General features: G+C 40.9%; 1 protein-coding gene across 2 annotated transcripts; it reads right to left on the reverse strand.

The window, feature by feature from the left end:
* Window positions 1–28: 28 nt before the first annotated feature.
* Window positions 29–17,845, reverse strand: LOC139442964 (N-acetylated-alpha-linked acidic dipeptidase 2-like). 2 transcript variants are annotated; one of them, XM_071223887.1, is made up of 19 exons: window positions 17,767–17,845; window positions 14,584–14,893; window positions 12,073–12,358; window positions 10,703–10,828; window positions 10,222–10,405; window positions 9,829–9,925; window positions 8,767–8,856; window positions 7,749–7,834; window positions 7,268–7,387; window positions 6,820–6,905; window positions 6,313–6,376; window positions 6,070–6,137; window positions 5,147–5,259; window positions 4,747–4,837; window positions 4,454–4,543; window positions 3,183–3,348; window positions 2,552–2,633; window positions 1,200–1,292; window positions 29–1,078 (listed from the first exon to the last, which is right to left on the reverse strand). In XM_071223887.1, exons 1-19 carry the CDS (start codon window positions 17,828–17,830, stop codon window positions 868–870), a joined length of 2,427 nt encoding a protein of 808 aa, XP_071079988.1. In that variant the 5' UTR covers window positions 17,831–17,845; the 3' UTR covers window positions 29–867. The 2 variants fall into 2 exon arrangements, with proteins under 2 accessions (XP_071079988.1, XP_071079989.1); XM_071223888.1 differs by lacking the exon at window positions 17,767–17,845 and adding an exon at window positions 17,481–17,701.
* Window positions 17,846–18,481: the final 636 nt, after the last annotated feature.

The following is an 18,481-nucleotide window of genomic DNA, read 5'->3' on the forward strand; positions in this document are numbered from 1 at the left end:
ACAATAAGAACATTTTACCTAATCGACAAATACATCTTTATTACCAAGGGCAAATGAAAGTGTAGAAATTCTGTAACCTCATCACTCAACTACCCATCAACGATCGTACATAAATACAACTGAATCTGGTTAATCATTCAGAATTATTTGAGCTGAATACACTTCTGTTTATCATAAGGGTGCATCTAGGAACAGTGTTCATGATGTTATGTGTCAGCTGTACATTGCTTCTTGATGGGTACGCAGATTATATAGGTTCATACAACACAACCAAAAGAACTAAATTATAAACAAAGGGTGCACCGAACATAGAACACTATGGTAAGTAGGTAAATACTTGTGCTGAACGGATTCTATAAATATATAGAAAATAACATTGCAAAATATATCTACAAAAAGAAAATGCTTATATATAATAATGGATTGTGAAAATAATCATGAATATGGCTACATGTACATGCTCTGTATCAAAACTGTCACACCATCAGACAAGGGATATCTGGCACCTGTCAAGAAATTATTATAGTAAATGTTCCTCTGGAACATAATATTCTGGATTAAATTATCCTCAATTATTGTCGAAAGTTGGAGGCAAGCTACAGTACATCTTGGATTTTTAAATATTTCAAACTAAAAGTTTTCGCTTCATTGGGCCAACATTGGAAATCCAAGAATAATAGTGTTATCTGGGTAACAATGTTGTAATAGGGTAAAACGTCAACCCAGAAGACCAGAATAACCATGTAGAGCGGAACTGGCAAGAACGACTTTCAAAAGCATAAAATGCTGACCTTATTTCTATCGTTACGCGATAATTACTATAAATTGCATGAAGATCAAATATAAATAAGAACAAAAGAAAGGAAGTTATTCATTTTCTGGAATGAATTGTATGACATCCCGTAGTGTTGACGCCGCCGAGTCGATGGTGAACAGAATGACGGAGAAATGTCTCTTGACACGTTCCCAGCGTGCATCCACATCCGGGGCCTTCTCTATCTCAAACAGCAGGTCAACCAGGCCAGGGAAACTACTACTGGCGTAGGAATCTGTGCTGCTCTCAGCCAGGAGGAGGTGCCTGAAAGTATGAGTGTAAATGCTTGATTAATTTTACTAATCAGGCCTTATATGACCTCAACATAGAGGTACGTTATAATGCATTAAAACACGATTTCCAAGGCAAATAACTAATCTCTTACTTTTTATAGGGCCTGCCTGGTAAACCATCATTGTCCAAGAACGCTTTCTCCAATAATGTCAGCTGGTCATTGACAGCCCGAATAGCCATAGGGCTGAAACAGAAATGCAGGTGTAGGTCAACGAACATATACTTCGCAGAAATTTCAGTAATAAGAATTCTCTAGTTCTTGTGTTCAAGTGCATTTGCGTATCGTTTTTAATTTTTTGTTAAGGTTTATAAGTTACTCTTAACTGTCAATCATATTGAATTATCCTTGACTTTTTAATCAACATATCATTAGTATTACATGGGACGTATTTCAAAATTATTTATGATCAACACTCATATTTATCACTACACTCCAATTATATAAATGCTGCGGTAGCCAGTTTCAGCGGACGGGTTCGGCAATTTATTTTATGTGTACAGATCAGATGTTATGAACAGGTTGTTATGTAAGGATCCCCGTGTTACTTTATCCCGATGGGTGAAATACTCGTGCTAATTTCTGTCTTTCATAAAACACCTTTTATTGATAGCACAGCTCATTGCACAAAGATTTAAAAGGCCTTATTTTCTTTGTGGTCCTTCCGAATTTTGAAGCCCGTTGATCTTCATTCATAAAAAAAGTCCCCAGTGGGTCGATGTCGTAAAGTGGCACGTTGAATGATATTTTGAGGCATTCAAACGCACTATTTAACCAGACGGAATGTCTGGATGGCATAAAGATGACACTTATTATGTATTCTGACACTAAATCATGTTTAGTGTAACATACCAAAGTACCGGAAGTCGAGATGTCGTTAGTTGGCAAGCTCCTTCCCAGCGCGTGACACCTTCGTTACTCTCTCGGTAACATCGCTGCCTACAGTGTGGGCGCGGCCATTACAAGAATCTTGAATTTTTTTAAATGTATATGTCTTTGGGAATGCCAATACAGGTATTTTTAAAAGGTTTACGACTGACCATATTTTCCAGATGAATTGAATTTTTGGCTTGTTTGAACAGATTAATTTGGTTCGAGATTGCAGACGAACGGAAAATCACCCAAATTTCCCCCTTACATAACTGTACAAATTACATGATAGTTGAAATGAAATAGAAATTTAAAATGACAAAGAAGATAGTTTAGTTAGGATAAGAGTATTCAGCGTCTAGGCAGTCATCGCCTGTTTGTAAGCATAACGGTCGGTCGGTTGTGAGTTAACTCCAAGCATGGCTGTGACCACCTATCACAGTGGGAAGTTTTGACTGGTGGCAACGATAGTATAGAGAGCCCCGCAAACGGGCTATCGCTGTGAGGAGCTTGGTTAGTTTGGTGGGAAAACGAATTATGTCATGTCGTATACTAAATACATCTGGTTTACGTACTCATTCCTGTTCATTGTGGCGACTCTTTCATTGAAGGCATCAACCACCTTACTGAAGTTTGCAATCACTGAGCCAAGGTCATCTGGAAATGAACACCCCAAAATGTCATTTGAATCACTGCATTGGCTATAACTTCATAACAAAATGATGTAGGATTTAAGAGGAGGTATTCAACTGACAGGATAAAGGGTCATAATTGATGATGATAATAATAATAATAATAATAATAATAATAATAATAATAATAATAAGGTTGACCTTCTCACGGTCGTCTTTATGTCATCCTGTAATACAACGCCACTGATAGTGTTCTTATAATATATCTTAGATATTTAACTTAGATAATCATGTGTGGATCAGACAATTAAGTGATTGATATTATGATCATCAATCCACACGGTCGGGGTACAATGACACGCTATCAAACAAGCCACCGAGCATGACAACCTCTTGCGCCCAGCAGAGCTTGCCGGGGACCATTTCTACGCCGGAATCCCCACAGGAAACGCCTTAGAAAGTATATACTACATCTACAAGCAATAAGTAGGTACACGACGACAAGCTTTACAGACCGTGTGTGTAGTCATGTTATACTGCACACAAGCAGAGACGATATATCCGTGAAACGTACCAAAGTTCGATATGCGTGTTCTAAGTTTTTCCCCATGGTCCTTGCCAATGGCAGTCCAGTATCTGTTGAGGGCCCAGCTGTAGTCGCTGACGTTGAAGGGGATGATGAGGGAGTCGGCAAGAGAACGTGCAAGCTCTGTAGCCATTCGGGAAACGGCGCGGTGATACTAAGGGGCAGAGACGATTTGTATTATCTTTTTTATCATCCAAAACTGGCTCCCACAGGAGATATCGCTTGGATGAGATATTTACACTGTAAATATCGCTGCAATGAAATTACATCACATGCTTTGCAGACCATTGCGACATCACTGGTTACCATGACGTCTTAATGACATCACTAATGGCTCTTCTACTGAAGCTGTTAGCAGTACTTTTTGCACTGAAGACACTGCTAATTACTGTCTACAAATTGAAAAAGTTGGAAGAATGATGTTGCATGATAAATAAAATCTCACCCTCGTGTCTTTTGATATCAAATATATCAACACTCGTTGATAAAAGTGGCAAACATCCTCGGCAAGCATCGGAATTTTTCCCCTTTTATCAACTCGTGTTGATATATTTGATATCAAAAGACACGAGGGTGAGATTCTCTATGTGTCAATACTTTCAAACATCCTTTCTCTGAAATGTTGCACTGGTGGTAAAAGAGCGTGAGTGAGTACTGTATTAGGTCTTTTTTAGCAATATGCCAGCAATTTCAAGGCGGGGGACACCAGAAATAGGCTTCACACATTGTACCCATGTGGGGAAACTGTTGGTACAAAAAATTAATATTCTCATCTAAAGTGTAGTCAGAGTTGAAGCAGTCAGAAACTTTGAGGGTTTAGACATTTACCACTTTCGTGAAACCCTTGAGCAAAGGTATAATGCTGACAAACTTTGAAGTATAATCAGGGTACATATGGGATTCGAACCCACGATCATAGGTTTCTGGCGCGCCAAGAGGAATCGATGCTTGTGGCGCCTTTCACGACCAGCAAACCATGGTGTCAGTCTACGCCACGACTGCACGACGCTAACTCTCACTATTACTTTTCTGTGATGGTAAGTAATTACCTCCATCCTAAGTCCCATTTTGGTCGTCTTCATCAAAAAGCAAGAGATGCTGAGACATTGGAAACTATGTCTGCCACTCATAAATCAAGTGGGTTCGGCCCCCGGAAATGGAAGACTGCATACATTTCGTACACGGGAAAAGGATTTGTAAGCAATAGATGCATAGTTCATTCCTTGAATGAATATTGTAGTTCAGACTTTCTTACTCACCTCAAACTGTTTGTCCATGATGTTTTTCACTGCATAGAACGTCTCATACAAAGAATGATACAAGGGATAAAAGTCCACCTTGTATTTGTGCTGGAAGAAAATGAATGTCAGTACATTCTGCAATCGTCATAAATAGCATGCACATTTGCATCAAAGACTATATGTGAAAGTTACATGTATATCATATTAGTGTGAGATACGTAATGATGAAGTAGGGTCACATGTTGTTTATCAGCAAAATGTACAAAACTAAATTTTGGTTACAAAATAACATTATTGTTTAGATGACGTACCGTGTTGTATATATAGGACATGTCCACCGCTGTGATCCCAGCCTTCTGAAGTAGGGGGGCGTAGTCACTCCCAGAACCCAAGTCCCCTATCCTGGAAGCGGGGGAGATGGTCAAGAGTGATAGCGTGAACAACAACATCACCTCAGACAACACATTCTACCGACCAAGACCTATATTTATTGTCTCTATATTTCAAATGGTATACATTTTATCTGATAAGCTTTTCTCCAAATCAGTAACCATGTTGCCCGAACAGTATGCGTTGCTATCGGCCAGTATGTTAATTAAGTTAAGCTATGCAATATGGCTACTCCATTGCTGCCCGGTGTGGTATGTACACGCTGGTAACGAGGGGCCCCGAATGAACCATACACAGATAATAAAGAAACGATAATCTCACTTTGGAAGGTTCATTGAAACGTCATTCTCATCTTTCAGTGGGTAGCTGTGAAGCCAGGTATCGTACACTGTCTTTCGCCCGGCGGCAACCTCGGCAGGATTGGGGTTAGGAACCTGAAAGTATTCAGAAAGCGTAAGTTATATTTTAGATGAAACTGTTGTTAATTGATTCGACAGCAATACTGGTTACCACAGTGTGAGCTCAATGAGAGGTCAAAGTTCCAAGGGATGCAGGTTACTGTCATTGAACACATTAATGAAAATACAAGCGACAAAACAATGTCCATAAGCGTCAGAAATGTCTGCTAAATGCTGAGTCCATTGTACGACTCTGACTATATCGTAAGCACGATCACGCAGACCAAGGTTCATAATCGGAGCGAAATGTGGATCGACTCCCTGACAAGTGTATCCTCGAAGTATGGAGTGGGAATGCTATTAATAATTTGTAGTACCCACGAAGACGACAGTAGAAGAAGAGTAAATTCCGGATCCACATCCACATGTCCACTGCAACTACTGCCACACGCATAAATTCATATCTGATAAAATATTCAAATTGCCCCATAATGTATCGCATACTTTTAATCTTTTTGCGAGAGTCATTATGACAGACCATTGGTCAAACTTTACTACCAGTACAGTGTGTCGGTTTTTAAAAGTCACAAATATGATTCCAATTATGTAGTCCGGCATTTACCGAGGTCTAATTCTATTTATTGCTTCAGAATTTGTTGAATTGTTCATCGTTACACTATAGTGAGTTATCAATTCCCAAATAAAAATAGCCCCTTCCGCTACAGCCATTGTATTCAAAAGGAGTGTGAGGTCCCCCTAAACCCGACCAAGGATTGAGGATCCATCTGCTTGAGTTCCAACCCATTGCTGTAGAATAGGACCTGGTGTTCTCGGTTAAATGGTCACCTTCTTTGCTGCTTCGTACGTTGCCCTGTACATCAAAGGCGTGCTGGAGGCTTTCAGTGAGTAGTTCCCTGCAGGCAGACAGGAGATTGGATATATGTTCCTCTACATCACGTTGTTTTTGTGTATGGTAAATAATATCATAATATTTTGTTCTTAATAGGTCTTTGGGACTATGTTACAATGTTATGATAGTTAGAATAATGATCACTCTATTTGACAAGATGGATATTGGGATGTTATTACCATAAACAGAGATATCCACGTTGATATAAGCCACAGACCTCTCTTTCAGGTTTTTCCGGTATTGCTGGAAATAGTATATAAATATTGTCTAAATTGCACATCAGTCCAATTTAATTTCAAACACACGAAGCATTAACATTCATCTGAACTATATTAATTACAACAATTTTGCCATTGCCATAATAGAGAGTATTTATAATATGGGGTGACAGTTGGGAGTGTATTTAGTTTCTCCAAGGACATGAGGGTGGAACATTACCGAGCTGCCAGTAGACTCGAACTATTCTTACGGGATCCCCGTAGAGTGTACTCCTCTACCCCTGTGTCACTCACCCCCTCCCACTCTAACTGGACCCCAGCGTACTGTACTCACCTCCACCCACTCATTGGACCCCAGCAAACCGTTACACCCCCCCCCCCCCCCCCACCTACTTCCTGTGTCTCTCACCCCCTCCTACTCTAACTGGACCCCCGCAGAGTGTACTCCTCTACCCACGTGTTACTCACCTCCACCCACTCAACTGACCCCAGAAGTCCGTATTCCTCTGCGCCCCAGCTGCAGAACATGATGGACCGACGGGGGCGCCACTTGCCTGGAAGACAGTCATGATAATCTTAGGATTGCTGATTTAGGACATGTTATGGGAATATTTCTATTCGGTCACAACTTCAAAACAAAACATAAAACTTTTAAGTCGTCAGGGTGTGATTGTTATTGTTCGTGACAGAATATGTTTTAGGTCACTTCTTAAAGATATACAATCTGTTTCTCTGAACCGAGGAATTGAACATGATTTTCACAGCTTTGTTTCCGGGACATCCAGCATGTTTAACGAAATTTTTTATTTGTTTGTAAAATTTGACGAAAAAATTGTTTTTCAATATTCTCTGGATACTGGTTTCATGTTTGTCACGTAGCTGATGGTTGCCAACATTAAAGTCTGCGAACACTGACCACTCTTGACCATCTCCCCCATGGCTCTGGCTGACTCCATTATGGCGGCTGTTCCACTGGACGGGTCAATAGCCCCGTACACCCACGCATCTCTGTGATTCCCGACCATCACGTAGCGATCTACAGTTATAAAAATGCTTTCTGCGTGAATCAAGACAAAACCCAAACATGGGGCACATAACATATTTTCGCTGACACGCCGTGATATAATTTAACTGGAATACTGTTCAAACCGGCGTTAAACACTCACTCACTATCATATTGGCAAGTATGGCACTAAAGTAACCACAAGAATAGTAAAACCGATCGAGTGGTGACACTAAGGGAGGTAACTCATGTTAATACCACATTTACCACATCATTTACGTTTATACACACGCCCTCAAGTGATACACATACATACCAAACCTCTCCCTCTCTCTCTCTCTCTCTCTCTCTCTCTCTCTCTCTCTCTCTCTCTCATTTCTCTTTCACAACCTACCTGGCTCTGTCGATCCTTTGATGATACCGATGACATTATATGCAGTTTTTATTTCATTCTTTGTTGATATGTTTATTTGCATCTTCCTATTGAAAACAAAAGAAAATAACAAATAGAATGGTTATGTAATCACGGTTGAAATGTTTTTTATGAATGAATAACACGTTAAAATCAGTACATAACATTGCCAGGTTGATGACAAACAGCAAGGAAATCAGTCTAGAATTCACAATATCCAAAATGCCTATTTTATGTTAAACCTCACTAAACACCCCTACATTCATGTTTTATTCTGCAAAACGGATTGTACAATTATTAAAAGTCGGAACGGTAGCCCTCAACAATTTAGATGTCGTTATTGGTAGACGTGATAGAGTGAGTGAGTGAATTTGGGTTAACGCCACTTTCAACGTTATTCGGGAAATATCACGGCGTGTCATTGGTAGACGTGATAGAGTGAGTGAGTGAATTTGGGTTAACGCCACTTTCACCAGTATTCGGGACATATCACGGCGTGTCTTTGGTGGACGTGATTGAGTGAGTGAGTGAATTTGGGTTAACGCCACTTTCACCAGTATTCGGGAAATATCACGGCGTGTCATTGGTAGGAACATGGATGACTTTTAACTGTAGGCTTTACGTCCAAAAAGGAAACTATATTGCCATGCAATGGGTTCTAATACGTAATTCGAAGTAATTTAATCTCTTGTCATTATGTAAGGATAAGAATTTATGGATGAACAACTTCTTTATTACAATTAAGAGCGGCGCTTTTAATTGTAATAAAGAAGTTGTTCATCCATAAATTCTTATCCTTACTTAGTACTCCAACTTCTAAATGCCTATCAAAGAAGTTCTTGTCATTATCTCAAACATTGGCTGACTACTATCTACCAGCGAGTTTGCCAATATGGCTGCTGAAACATTCACATTCAGTATTGGAGTCTTTAACAGTGACTCCCAAGAAAGAATATACACATCCATGGTGTAGAGACGGTTATTGGAGAATCATACCCACCACCCTGTCTTTTGAAGAGCTCCTCCCAGTCTGTAGGTGATGTTCAGACCCCCTCTCCAGTCAAGCGGGACCTCCTCTCCGCCCATTTCACTGTGGGTCGAACAATATGAACAATAAACAGATTAAAAGACTAATGTCCATTCTATTTCCCATAGAGCGGACAGTCCAGACACTATCAGAATAACAGCTACGCGATATAAAAACTGATTTCCAAGATATCTGACTTAATTAGTGAGTGAGTGAGTGAGTTTGGTTTTACGCCGCTTTTAGCAATATTCCAGCAATATCACGGCGGGGGACACCAGAAATGGGCTTCACACATTGTATCCATGTCGGGATTCGAACCCGGGTCTTCGGCATGACAAGCGAATCTGACTTAATTAAATGCCAACGCCAAATGACAACCAGTCTCGATTATCCGCCGAGACCAGAGGCGTGAGGCTATATAACGGTGGACAATATGTGAATGGATCATTGAAAATCAGTGGTGACACCAGGTGTTCGTGAAAAGGGCAAGTATGTCCTGCCTTTAGTATCCGCCACTCACACAATTTCTATATAAAGGTGAGGTGAAGTTGGGTTTAACGTCGCGTCCAAGAATATTGCACTTATATAGCGACGTGCATGCACGTGTGTGTGTGGCTGCTTGTACTTGACCGGACTGATACCGATTTATAGTGCTAGCACACTCAGATACCATGCCGCAGTTTAACATGAATACCCCACTCAGACACAGTATACTGACTCCGAGCCGACCAGTCCTTGTTTTAGCCCCTTAATGCCGAGCGCCAGACAGGGTAACAACAAGTACCATCTATTAACGTCTTTTGGCATGACGCGGCCGGGGATCGAACCCCAGACCTTCCGCTCTCCGGGCGGACGCTCTACCACTAGACCACGGAGGCGGTCTATTATTTCTTATTAAAAGTAAGCGTTAGTTTGTTGCCTGGCGGCCTGTAAAGAATCGAGGCTTGAGCAGGTAATCAAGTGATGGATCGGAAAATGCAGTGACTCGACAGCGCATTTACTGATTTTGTTGAAACTAAAAACGTAATGATTTACCTGAGGATCTTCTCAGCAATATCATATCCGATGGGATGTGCTGGGATTTTAGGTAGTTTAACAAAAGTAGAATTCTCAGGATACCGATATGCAGTTTCTGAAAGGTTCAAGATAAGCGAGTTAATAGAAATCTATAAGTAGCACATATTTACTAATGAGTTCACGCTCTCTAATTGTTGGCGTGATATGGAGTGACGTCACACTGTTCCTTATGCCACAGCCTAACATTGTTGAGTTCCTCTCTGCGCTCATCGACGCTGTTTTCAACATCTCCTCACCAGCTTATCCTAATGCGTTGATTAGAAAGAAATTGTTACATATGTGTGTTAATCGTACTGATACTCGTGTAAGAATCCATTTATTTGCATTGCGCTTGTGTGTCGTCAAACCTACTGATTGCTGGATATCCTGGTGTTAGCGGGTCGCCATCACCAGTGTAGATTGTCCCCCTTTGTGACCCTGACCCTGGCAGCCACCATGTTTCCGGGTAGACACGTGGGTCGCCCTTCCACGTGTAGTCAGCTGGGTCTGAGAAGATGATGACACCAGTCGCGCCGTGGTCCGCGGCTATCTGAACCTAAATTATCGGAAAGACAAAGGGACCTGTAGAGTGGACATCGACATTAAGATGTTTGTGTGCTCTTGTGGTCCCTACCAATTAATCCCTAGTGATCATTTATTTTGACGTGGGATGCAATTGTCGCCAAATATGTTGACAACATGTTCTGAAAGAGTTGTTAGTTATCGAAGCAGTGATGAAGCCTTGGAAAGTTTGGTAACTGTTTGTGAAACTTTAATTTGAATCGAGTTCTTGTGAGTAACACTCCTCGTACACTGTGGTAGTGAAACCGGTTGATGGTATTATACACTTTACCTTGCTTCCCCTGAAGATCTTCCCGTATCTGACGATTACGATCTTCCCCGTGACGTTCATGCTGGCGTTCTTCTCCAGCCAGTCAAAGTCCTCCACTCGCCCGTAATTAACATACACCATGTCACCCTGGCAAAGAAAACCCAGAGTAAATATGTAAAAATGAATTCCTAATGAATTCCAGTGCTGAACTGACAAGAGCCGACTGTTGAGGTTCGGGTGATACGAAGTTTCCCTTCATGTTGCGCAATATTCCAGCAACTCCAGCGTTTAGTGTCTACATGTCACAACTTTTAAGGTACAATCGAGCATGCTCTTTCCATGAAGATTTCAAAGATCATCATAGAACTCTTGCTCAAAAGTTGTTTGATGAGGGTTACAACATTCAAGGCCTTAGTAAAGTTTGAAAAATGTTTTATGGTAGACATGTGGATGACATTTCCAAATTTGAAACGTCAGTGGCAAAAAATATGTCTGATACAATACCATATTTGTTTTTTTTCAGGTGAACAATTGCCTTGCCTTTGCATGTATTTATGACAGATGCCCCCATCGGGGAGGGACACGCTTACCTTTTGGCGAATACCTGGAATCATCAGTATTTCATAGTGATTCATAAACACAGGTTTAAAATATACACGGAATTCTTTTAGCAAACATTTCTGATCATGGAAATGGGTTTGTCGCTTTTAACAGTAGAACATAGCATCTTCAACATACCTAAAGATGTGCGTTTAAACACTGATAACTGATGGTTTCTCGATGTTTAAAACTGTCAGTTATGATTATTGAGATATTCGTATGCCCATGTCGGTAATCAAATTTGCGCTGGCGTCTAGATGGGTTCCCGTATTGGGCAGAAAGGATGACATTTGTGTTAAAAAGAGACGAGTCCGACTATGTTATTTGTGTGTGATCGTACCGTGACGGCATTGGTTGTTGTGGATGCAATCAATGTTCCATTTGTTTAACAGGCCCAGACTATGTACATGCCGACTGCTTATAGCTGTATATATTGCTGGCTGCGGCACAAAACAAAACGCACTAAGGAATCGGCAGCGTTAAACAACAAAGATCATATAATGCCACAAAAGTACTTTACTTTCAACCAAGCTATTAGTTTATACACGAACGTGTATACATAGGTGGCAAGGAAACTATAGACGGTTACGTGACTGTAGCTGAACTGTTTAGGGAATAGTATGTCAAGTGACAAAATCCATTTTTTCGCCAAGATGATAATATTATAGGCTACTGTTCTGCTTGCAGTTGTTTCCTAAGGTTACTGAAAAGTGTTAATACAGTGCGATAAAAAGGACAAATTCAATATACTTTGGCCGAGAACATGATAAATTGATGTTCGTTTAGCTCACCTCCACCAAGCCTGCAGGGGAGTAAGCATTGTACGGCGGCAGCGCATCAGGGTCATCCTCGCCAGTCAGGTTAGCTTCCTTCAAAGGAGACTGGTACACCACTCCGCCTGTGTTGTTCAGGACGCGCACCACGTTGGGGTTACTGGGATCGGGGAAGGACAGAAGGACGTCATACGGCGTTAGCTTGACGTCATCAAACCCCCACTCTATCCATTTATCCTTGATCCAGTTACCAAGGTCAAGGTTGTTTTTAGATCCTGCAACGTGTGGCTTGCTTGACAGGTGTCTGAAATGTAGATAGGCGTCTGTAGGCGCTTGACAATATCGAACATCGACGTGCATGCAAGTGTGTGTGTGTGTGTGTGTGTGTGTGTGTGTGTGTGTGCTTGTAGTATTCCGGACTAATGCTGGTTTAATAGTGCTAGCCCACTGAGATACCATGCCGCAGTTTTAGCATGGATACACACTCAGACACAGTGTACCAACTCCCAGCCAACCAGTCCTTGTTTTATCCCCTTTATGCCGATCCCAAGGCATGTAAACAACAAGTACCATCTTTTAACGTATGGCTCGGCCGGAGATTCCGCTCTCCGGGCAGGCGCACTATCCTCTAGACCACGGAGGCAAAACCTGAAACTTCCTAAACATACAATCACAAATTAAGATACCTGTTTGTATATTATAGCAAGTAGCGGTTCCTAACATATTTCCTTCTGTGGTTCCTCGTCCCCAGCAGCCTCTCGTGTCAATAATTAATTGTAACATTATTTTTTATCGGTACATCCTCTGGGTTTCGATGTATTACTGGGGTCCGTTCAAAGCGATCATAGCGTTAAGGTAACTCCCATACTGTAACATAGACTTACGACTTCTACGATCGCTTTGTGGAACGGGCATGACGATATGTTGTATCCACACGGTATCTCGATTCATCAGTAAAAACTACTGGAGCACAGTCGTGGTCTGGTCGTGGTCGTGGTCGTGGTTTGTGTGTCACAGATGGGTTGTACAGATAGTGACTGAGGGACTGCCGTTACGCCGCTGTTTTCCGAAAACATATGCCAGCACTATCGCGGCGGGGACACCAGAAATGGAACCCACTGTGTTGACTAAACTATCCTTGGTAGATCAATGTTAGCCAAGTTAACTGATTTATGTCAACCTTCGGTCGCCCTGTGTTTCCAACCACACCTACTGAACTCCTTGGGTGCGGTACTCTGGTTAACAGCCTCCAAGTGACGCCAATGCTAAAGCTAATAAGTTTCTTTATCTATTCATGAATAATATCCTTTTAATGATATTTAAACAGGCATCGAGAGTAAAACGTAAGTTTTTATTAATATAAATACTTAAGCATCAATCATGCAACTTTTATCATGATTTGGCATCCGTGATTGATGTTCTACACGTAAAATGTCCTTTGTAAAGCAATAAATAGAAAAGATACATAGAGGTTATCACGCGAGTGTGGTTGGGGAAGGTAGATATCCTGCATTAGGAATAAACATTGTATTTAACGAGCCTTGACGATAGGGTAAGTGATGTGTCAGTCGGACTGTGACAGTAGCCAATATAGTTCCAACTGAAATCTGTTTCTTATACAGTGGCGAAGCACAAAAAAACGCAAAACAACAGTTTTTTTCAATTGCCTTTCGCGGCAATCCATCGGTCTGTCCGCTAGAGTAACTGCCCTTTGTCAAAGGGAAGCTACTCTAACCCTAGTCTATGAGACGTCACGGCCACGGTCAGACGTTGTTGACAGTCGGTCCTTCCTGTCACAACGTTAAGAAGTGTAATCAGATGTACACACAACGACAAAACGAAACAAGGTAACAAGTCAAACATATTTCGGCCAAATCCAACTATTTTGATTTGTTGAGAAGGTTTCAAGCCGCAGAGGTCTACAAGCACAGATATGGCTACTAATCCCGCTTGGCTAGGCCTCGTGCCCTCGCAAAATTGTTTCGAAATTTATATATCCAAAGTTGCCAAAACTTATAAAATCCCTTAGCTACGTCACAGTTAGACACTGAATTTCAGTATATTAGACTGTTCTTTTGATAATGATAGCAATAATCCCTGTAGTTTATCCAGATTCCCGATGGTTAATTCTGACTCGATCGCAGAATGACGAGGGCGACGCCATGTTTGTTTATAAACAGTGAAAGTAGTCCTACTTGACCTTTGATATTTGCATCTCTATCCGCATATGACCCCAACGGATATCGTTTTTACCCGTTGGCTTTATCCTGCCGAGAAGCCTACCCATTATATGATAAAGTGACAGCTTTGTAAAGCAATGAAATACTTGTTAACCACTAGCAGTGGTGTGCTATACCACACACAGGCACACTGAAGACCAATTCTAACCCGAATCTTTACGGGTTCAAACAGACGCAATAAAACATTCAACATTAAATATAACAGTTGAATATTCATATTGTATAAAGAAAAGATCTTAGACGATATTATGAAAATTTTCTTTACAATTATCAAGAATAAGGTTCTTACTTGAGGTAGCTTTCAATTTGTTTGTTATCCACTGCGTCCAAAAGTTGTTTTCCTATTTTAGGATCACCGTCTTTAATTATCTTCTCTGGGATTCCAGGTAAAAAGACTCCATTTTTGTCGGGTACTACTTCCGGTTTCCCGTCTTTTGACTGGGCAGGGCATATTGCGTAGCGACCAATGATGATACCGATACCCAGTCCGGCAAGTATAGCAAATATTCCGGTGATGTAGACATATCGTTTTGATGTAGTGTCAGACTTCCTGTCTTTGCTACCTTCCATTAACTCAAAATTGCCCATATCTGCAGTTTCTGTGGAAAGAAAAACAAAGATACGTAAATATACATAGGAGGCGTCTTCCGGCTGTTCCATGTTACTTAATTTTGACTAGTTTAGGTCTAAACAGGTTTAAGATTGTGTTTAAAAGTTAACCCCCCCCCCCCCCCCCCCCCTTTGTAATTCAATGTTGGTAATAATAAAGGTGTGCTTTCTATGTTTTTTTAAAATTTAATGAGTGTGTTTGGTTGGTAAGAGGGTGTGTGTGCTTAAAATGGTTAAGTGTATATCGTAATAATCAGATATACTTTCATTGTCAGCTTCCTGGATGAGAGAAATACCATCAGTCAGACGCCGACAATACTTCCATGTTCACAAACATATTTACACTATACTAACCTCCAATTTCTTGACTCGTAGTCCTTCACCCCCCCCCCCACTACTACAGAGAATGTTGTCGTCACAAGTGTCAATTTTCCTAGACATCATTAGCCTGGCTTGTTTTTTTGTGTTTTTTTACATTTCTATGAAATTAAGTTCGTTGTGAGTCCAGGTGGAATATGTGTTATGCAAGTGCCCGTGCATCTGATGTGCACATCTAATGTCAATATATATTATACATCTTAGCCATAGTTGACTTATTGCGCGATAATATGCACTTTAACTAAACATGCTTAAACTTTATACTTTTATGTTTAAAGTGTTAGATTATGGGGATGTTGTGTTTAGGTAGTGTTTAGGCTGTGAGACGATAGCTCATTTCATGTGTTTAGATCCTAAACGTGTTTAGATTGAGCACACAAAATGTGTATTCCGTTTAGGATTAAAACCCATTCCTAAACAAGTTTAGATCTTAACAGTCTTGTATGTGTTTACATTCAAAACACATTTTACAGTGTGAACAGCCTTTCAACCAGCCCTGATCCACGTTCATACATTAACGTGCGTGATATGAACGCAAAAGTCCGACTAGGGACATGACAGATACACAGAGAGCGTGTATACGCTTGAGCAGGTATGATGAACATTGTCTTGAGACATATACCTTTGAATGACAAACCTGCATATATTTCAAGATAAGCAAACCGGTTTCTATTCAGGATATGTCAATGTGTAGCTAGCTCTAGACATACAAAAACATACCATACATTTTGAATGTATGCGTGAAGACATATAAACTGTCAGTGTTGGGGTTCGACTGGCGAGAGACGCGCTAGGTGACACATATGCGGATAGCCTCATGATGTATGACACTTGTTGATACATTATTTATCCCTAATCCCTATGTTTGCTGGTCCTTGTGCTTTTAAAAACTCAATAAATAGAATAATAAATAAGTCAACAATAATAGCTCCACAGACTGCTTATTCAACTATCAACAAAAAAGGTGCGACAAGGGTGAGTAGTCACTGACATCGTTCGGCGCAATACAACACAACCTGCGAAAGTGGGTCTCTAGTAGGTTTATGGAAACATAAACTTGATTAGCGAGTCAAATGCAATCAAGTCCCTTAACATTTATTTATTATCTGATAGTATATTGTTGTGGATATCTCTTTAACTATTCAGGCCCCATGTCGGCCTTTGTAGGTGGGGACCGCCTCCGTGGCCTAGTGGTAGAGCGTACGCCCGCGCGCGGCCGGAGAGCGGAAGGTCCGGGGTTCGATCCCCGGCCGCGTCATACCAAAAGACGTCAAAAGATGGTACTTGTTGTTACCCTGTCTTGCGCTCGGCATTAAGGGGCTTAAACAAGGACTGGTCGGCTCGGAGTCGGTAGACTGTGTCTGAGTGGGGTATTCATGTTAAACTGCGACATGGTATCTCAGTGTGCTAGCACTATAAATCGGCATCAGTCCGACTAGTACAAGCAGCCACACACACACACACACACACACACACACACACACACACACACACACACGTGCATGCACAACGCTATATAAGTGCAATAATCTTAGACGCGTCGTTAAACCCCATTTCACCTCACCTCACTTTGTAGGTGGGTGAGTATTGCAAGGCTCTGTTGTGTTTATGTCGACGTATTCGTCGGTATCGCGAATGTTAATGTTATATTCTTGATCTCTATCATACCAAACGTTGACTACATTTCGACAACCTACGACACGAGCTGCAGTCTTAAATACAGGGATATCTTAAAATAAAGATTTGCTGGAGGAACGACACTGCTTTATGGTGTAACTCGAGTACGAATTAAATCTCAGAGTTGGTGATGCGTGAGTAAGTCGTGTCTAGTTCATCTCTCTGTTGATGCGCTGGCACATATGAATATAAGTTCACAACCATTTGTTTCTTAAAATGTATACGTTCAAATATGACAGTAAAAAGATATGCACTATTTAGCGGATCAACATCATGCAGACGTGCATACATAAAACATTAGGATGAATAATATAGGTAGGTCGCAAATCGTCATGTTTTCGCTATGCCTTGACAGTGGTCGTTTTGTTCATATCATTGCTCACACCAAGCTCGGCACTTTTAGCTCAGATTAATTGTTTATTTTTTCACATTAACTACTTCTTTAGTAGTAAATAGACTCAGCCTTTGGAACATATAACTGCATAATGAATAATTTAGCAATATAATCAGCACTGTACTTACCTGAAGCCTGCTTGCGAGGTTTCTAAATATGTGACCGTGTTTCAGTCATATGTCCGGGAGCAAGGCGAGATATACAAACTTTTGTCGTCGGCCATCTAGTTATAGCAACCCGGTGCAGTTATTATTCAACAGGTGGTCTTTTCAAAGAGCAAGTTTTTGTCTGTTAACATGATGCGTTCTTAATAGGCATGGTACATCGGATCTTAAAATAGAATAGCTTAAGAATACAAAGCCTCAGTGTAGTATTATGTTACGCAACCTGTAATGAAGGTAGATTCAGACTAACCTGTTGTGGATCTCGCAGCGCCGTTGAGGGACCACAATGTATACATAGAGAATACTACACTCATTCTCGTTAGATACCATTTATACGAAACGAGTGGACTTTCTATGGTAGCTGACCGAGCGAAAGCGAGGTCAGATACCATAGAAAGTTCACGAGTTTGAGTGTGGTATGAGAATGAGTGTGGTATTTTATTTATTACCCACGTTAAATATATATTTAAGTGTAAATACATAACAACTTGCGTTCGTTGACAGACCAAACTGAAACCGGTTGCAAAATTTGGTTGCGCATGAATATTGATATATGACCAAATATGGGCATTGTTGACATGTTTATGCATACGTATTAACAGCATGCGCCTGCTGATCTGTTTGCAAACAAACCAGCACCGACGCTCAAGATCCTTTTGGAAGAAAGTCTTCAACTTATGGTAATTCAAGCGCCATGTGGTTAGTACGCAGGACACCGATAAGAAAATTTGAAATGTCACATTAGCGCCGCGCTTTAAATTTCGGACCAACTGTCCCGTCTGTGCAATCAAAATGGTTCGGTTTCCTTGATCTATCAGCTGAATTTATATCATGTCCGTACCATTTTGGAAGAGGGAAATCAGACTGTTCGCCAAAGACATTCATGTTAACTGTACCACCCTTTACTGAAGACGTGAAAATCAACAAACTCAAATCTGCTTGCATGTCAGTGACAGCTTCGAACG

This window comes from Haliotis cracherodii, unplaced genomic scaffold (genome assembly GCF_022045235.1).
Source record: "Haliotis cracherodii isolate W230 unplaced genomic scaffold, xgHalCrac1.p SCAF_5, whole genome shotgun sequence".
Taxonomy (NCBI): domain Eukaryota; kingdom Metazoa; phylum Mollusca; class Gastropoda; order Lepetellida; family Haliotidae; genus Haliotis; species Haliotis cracherodii.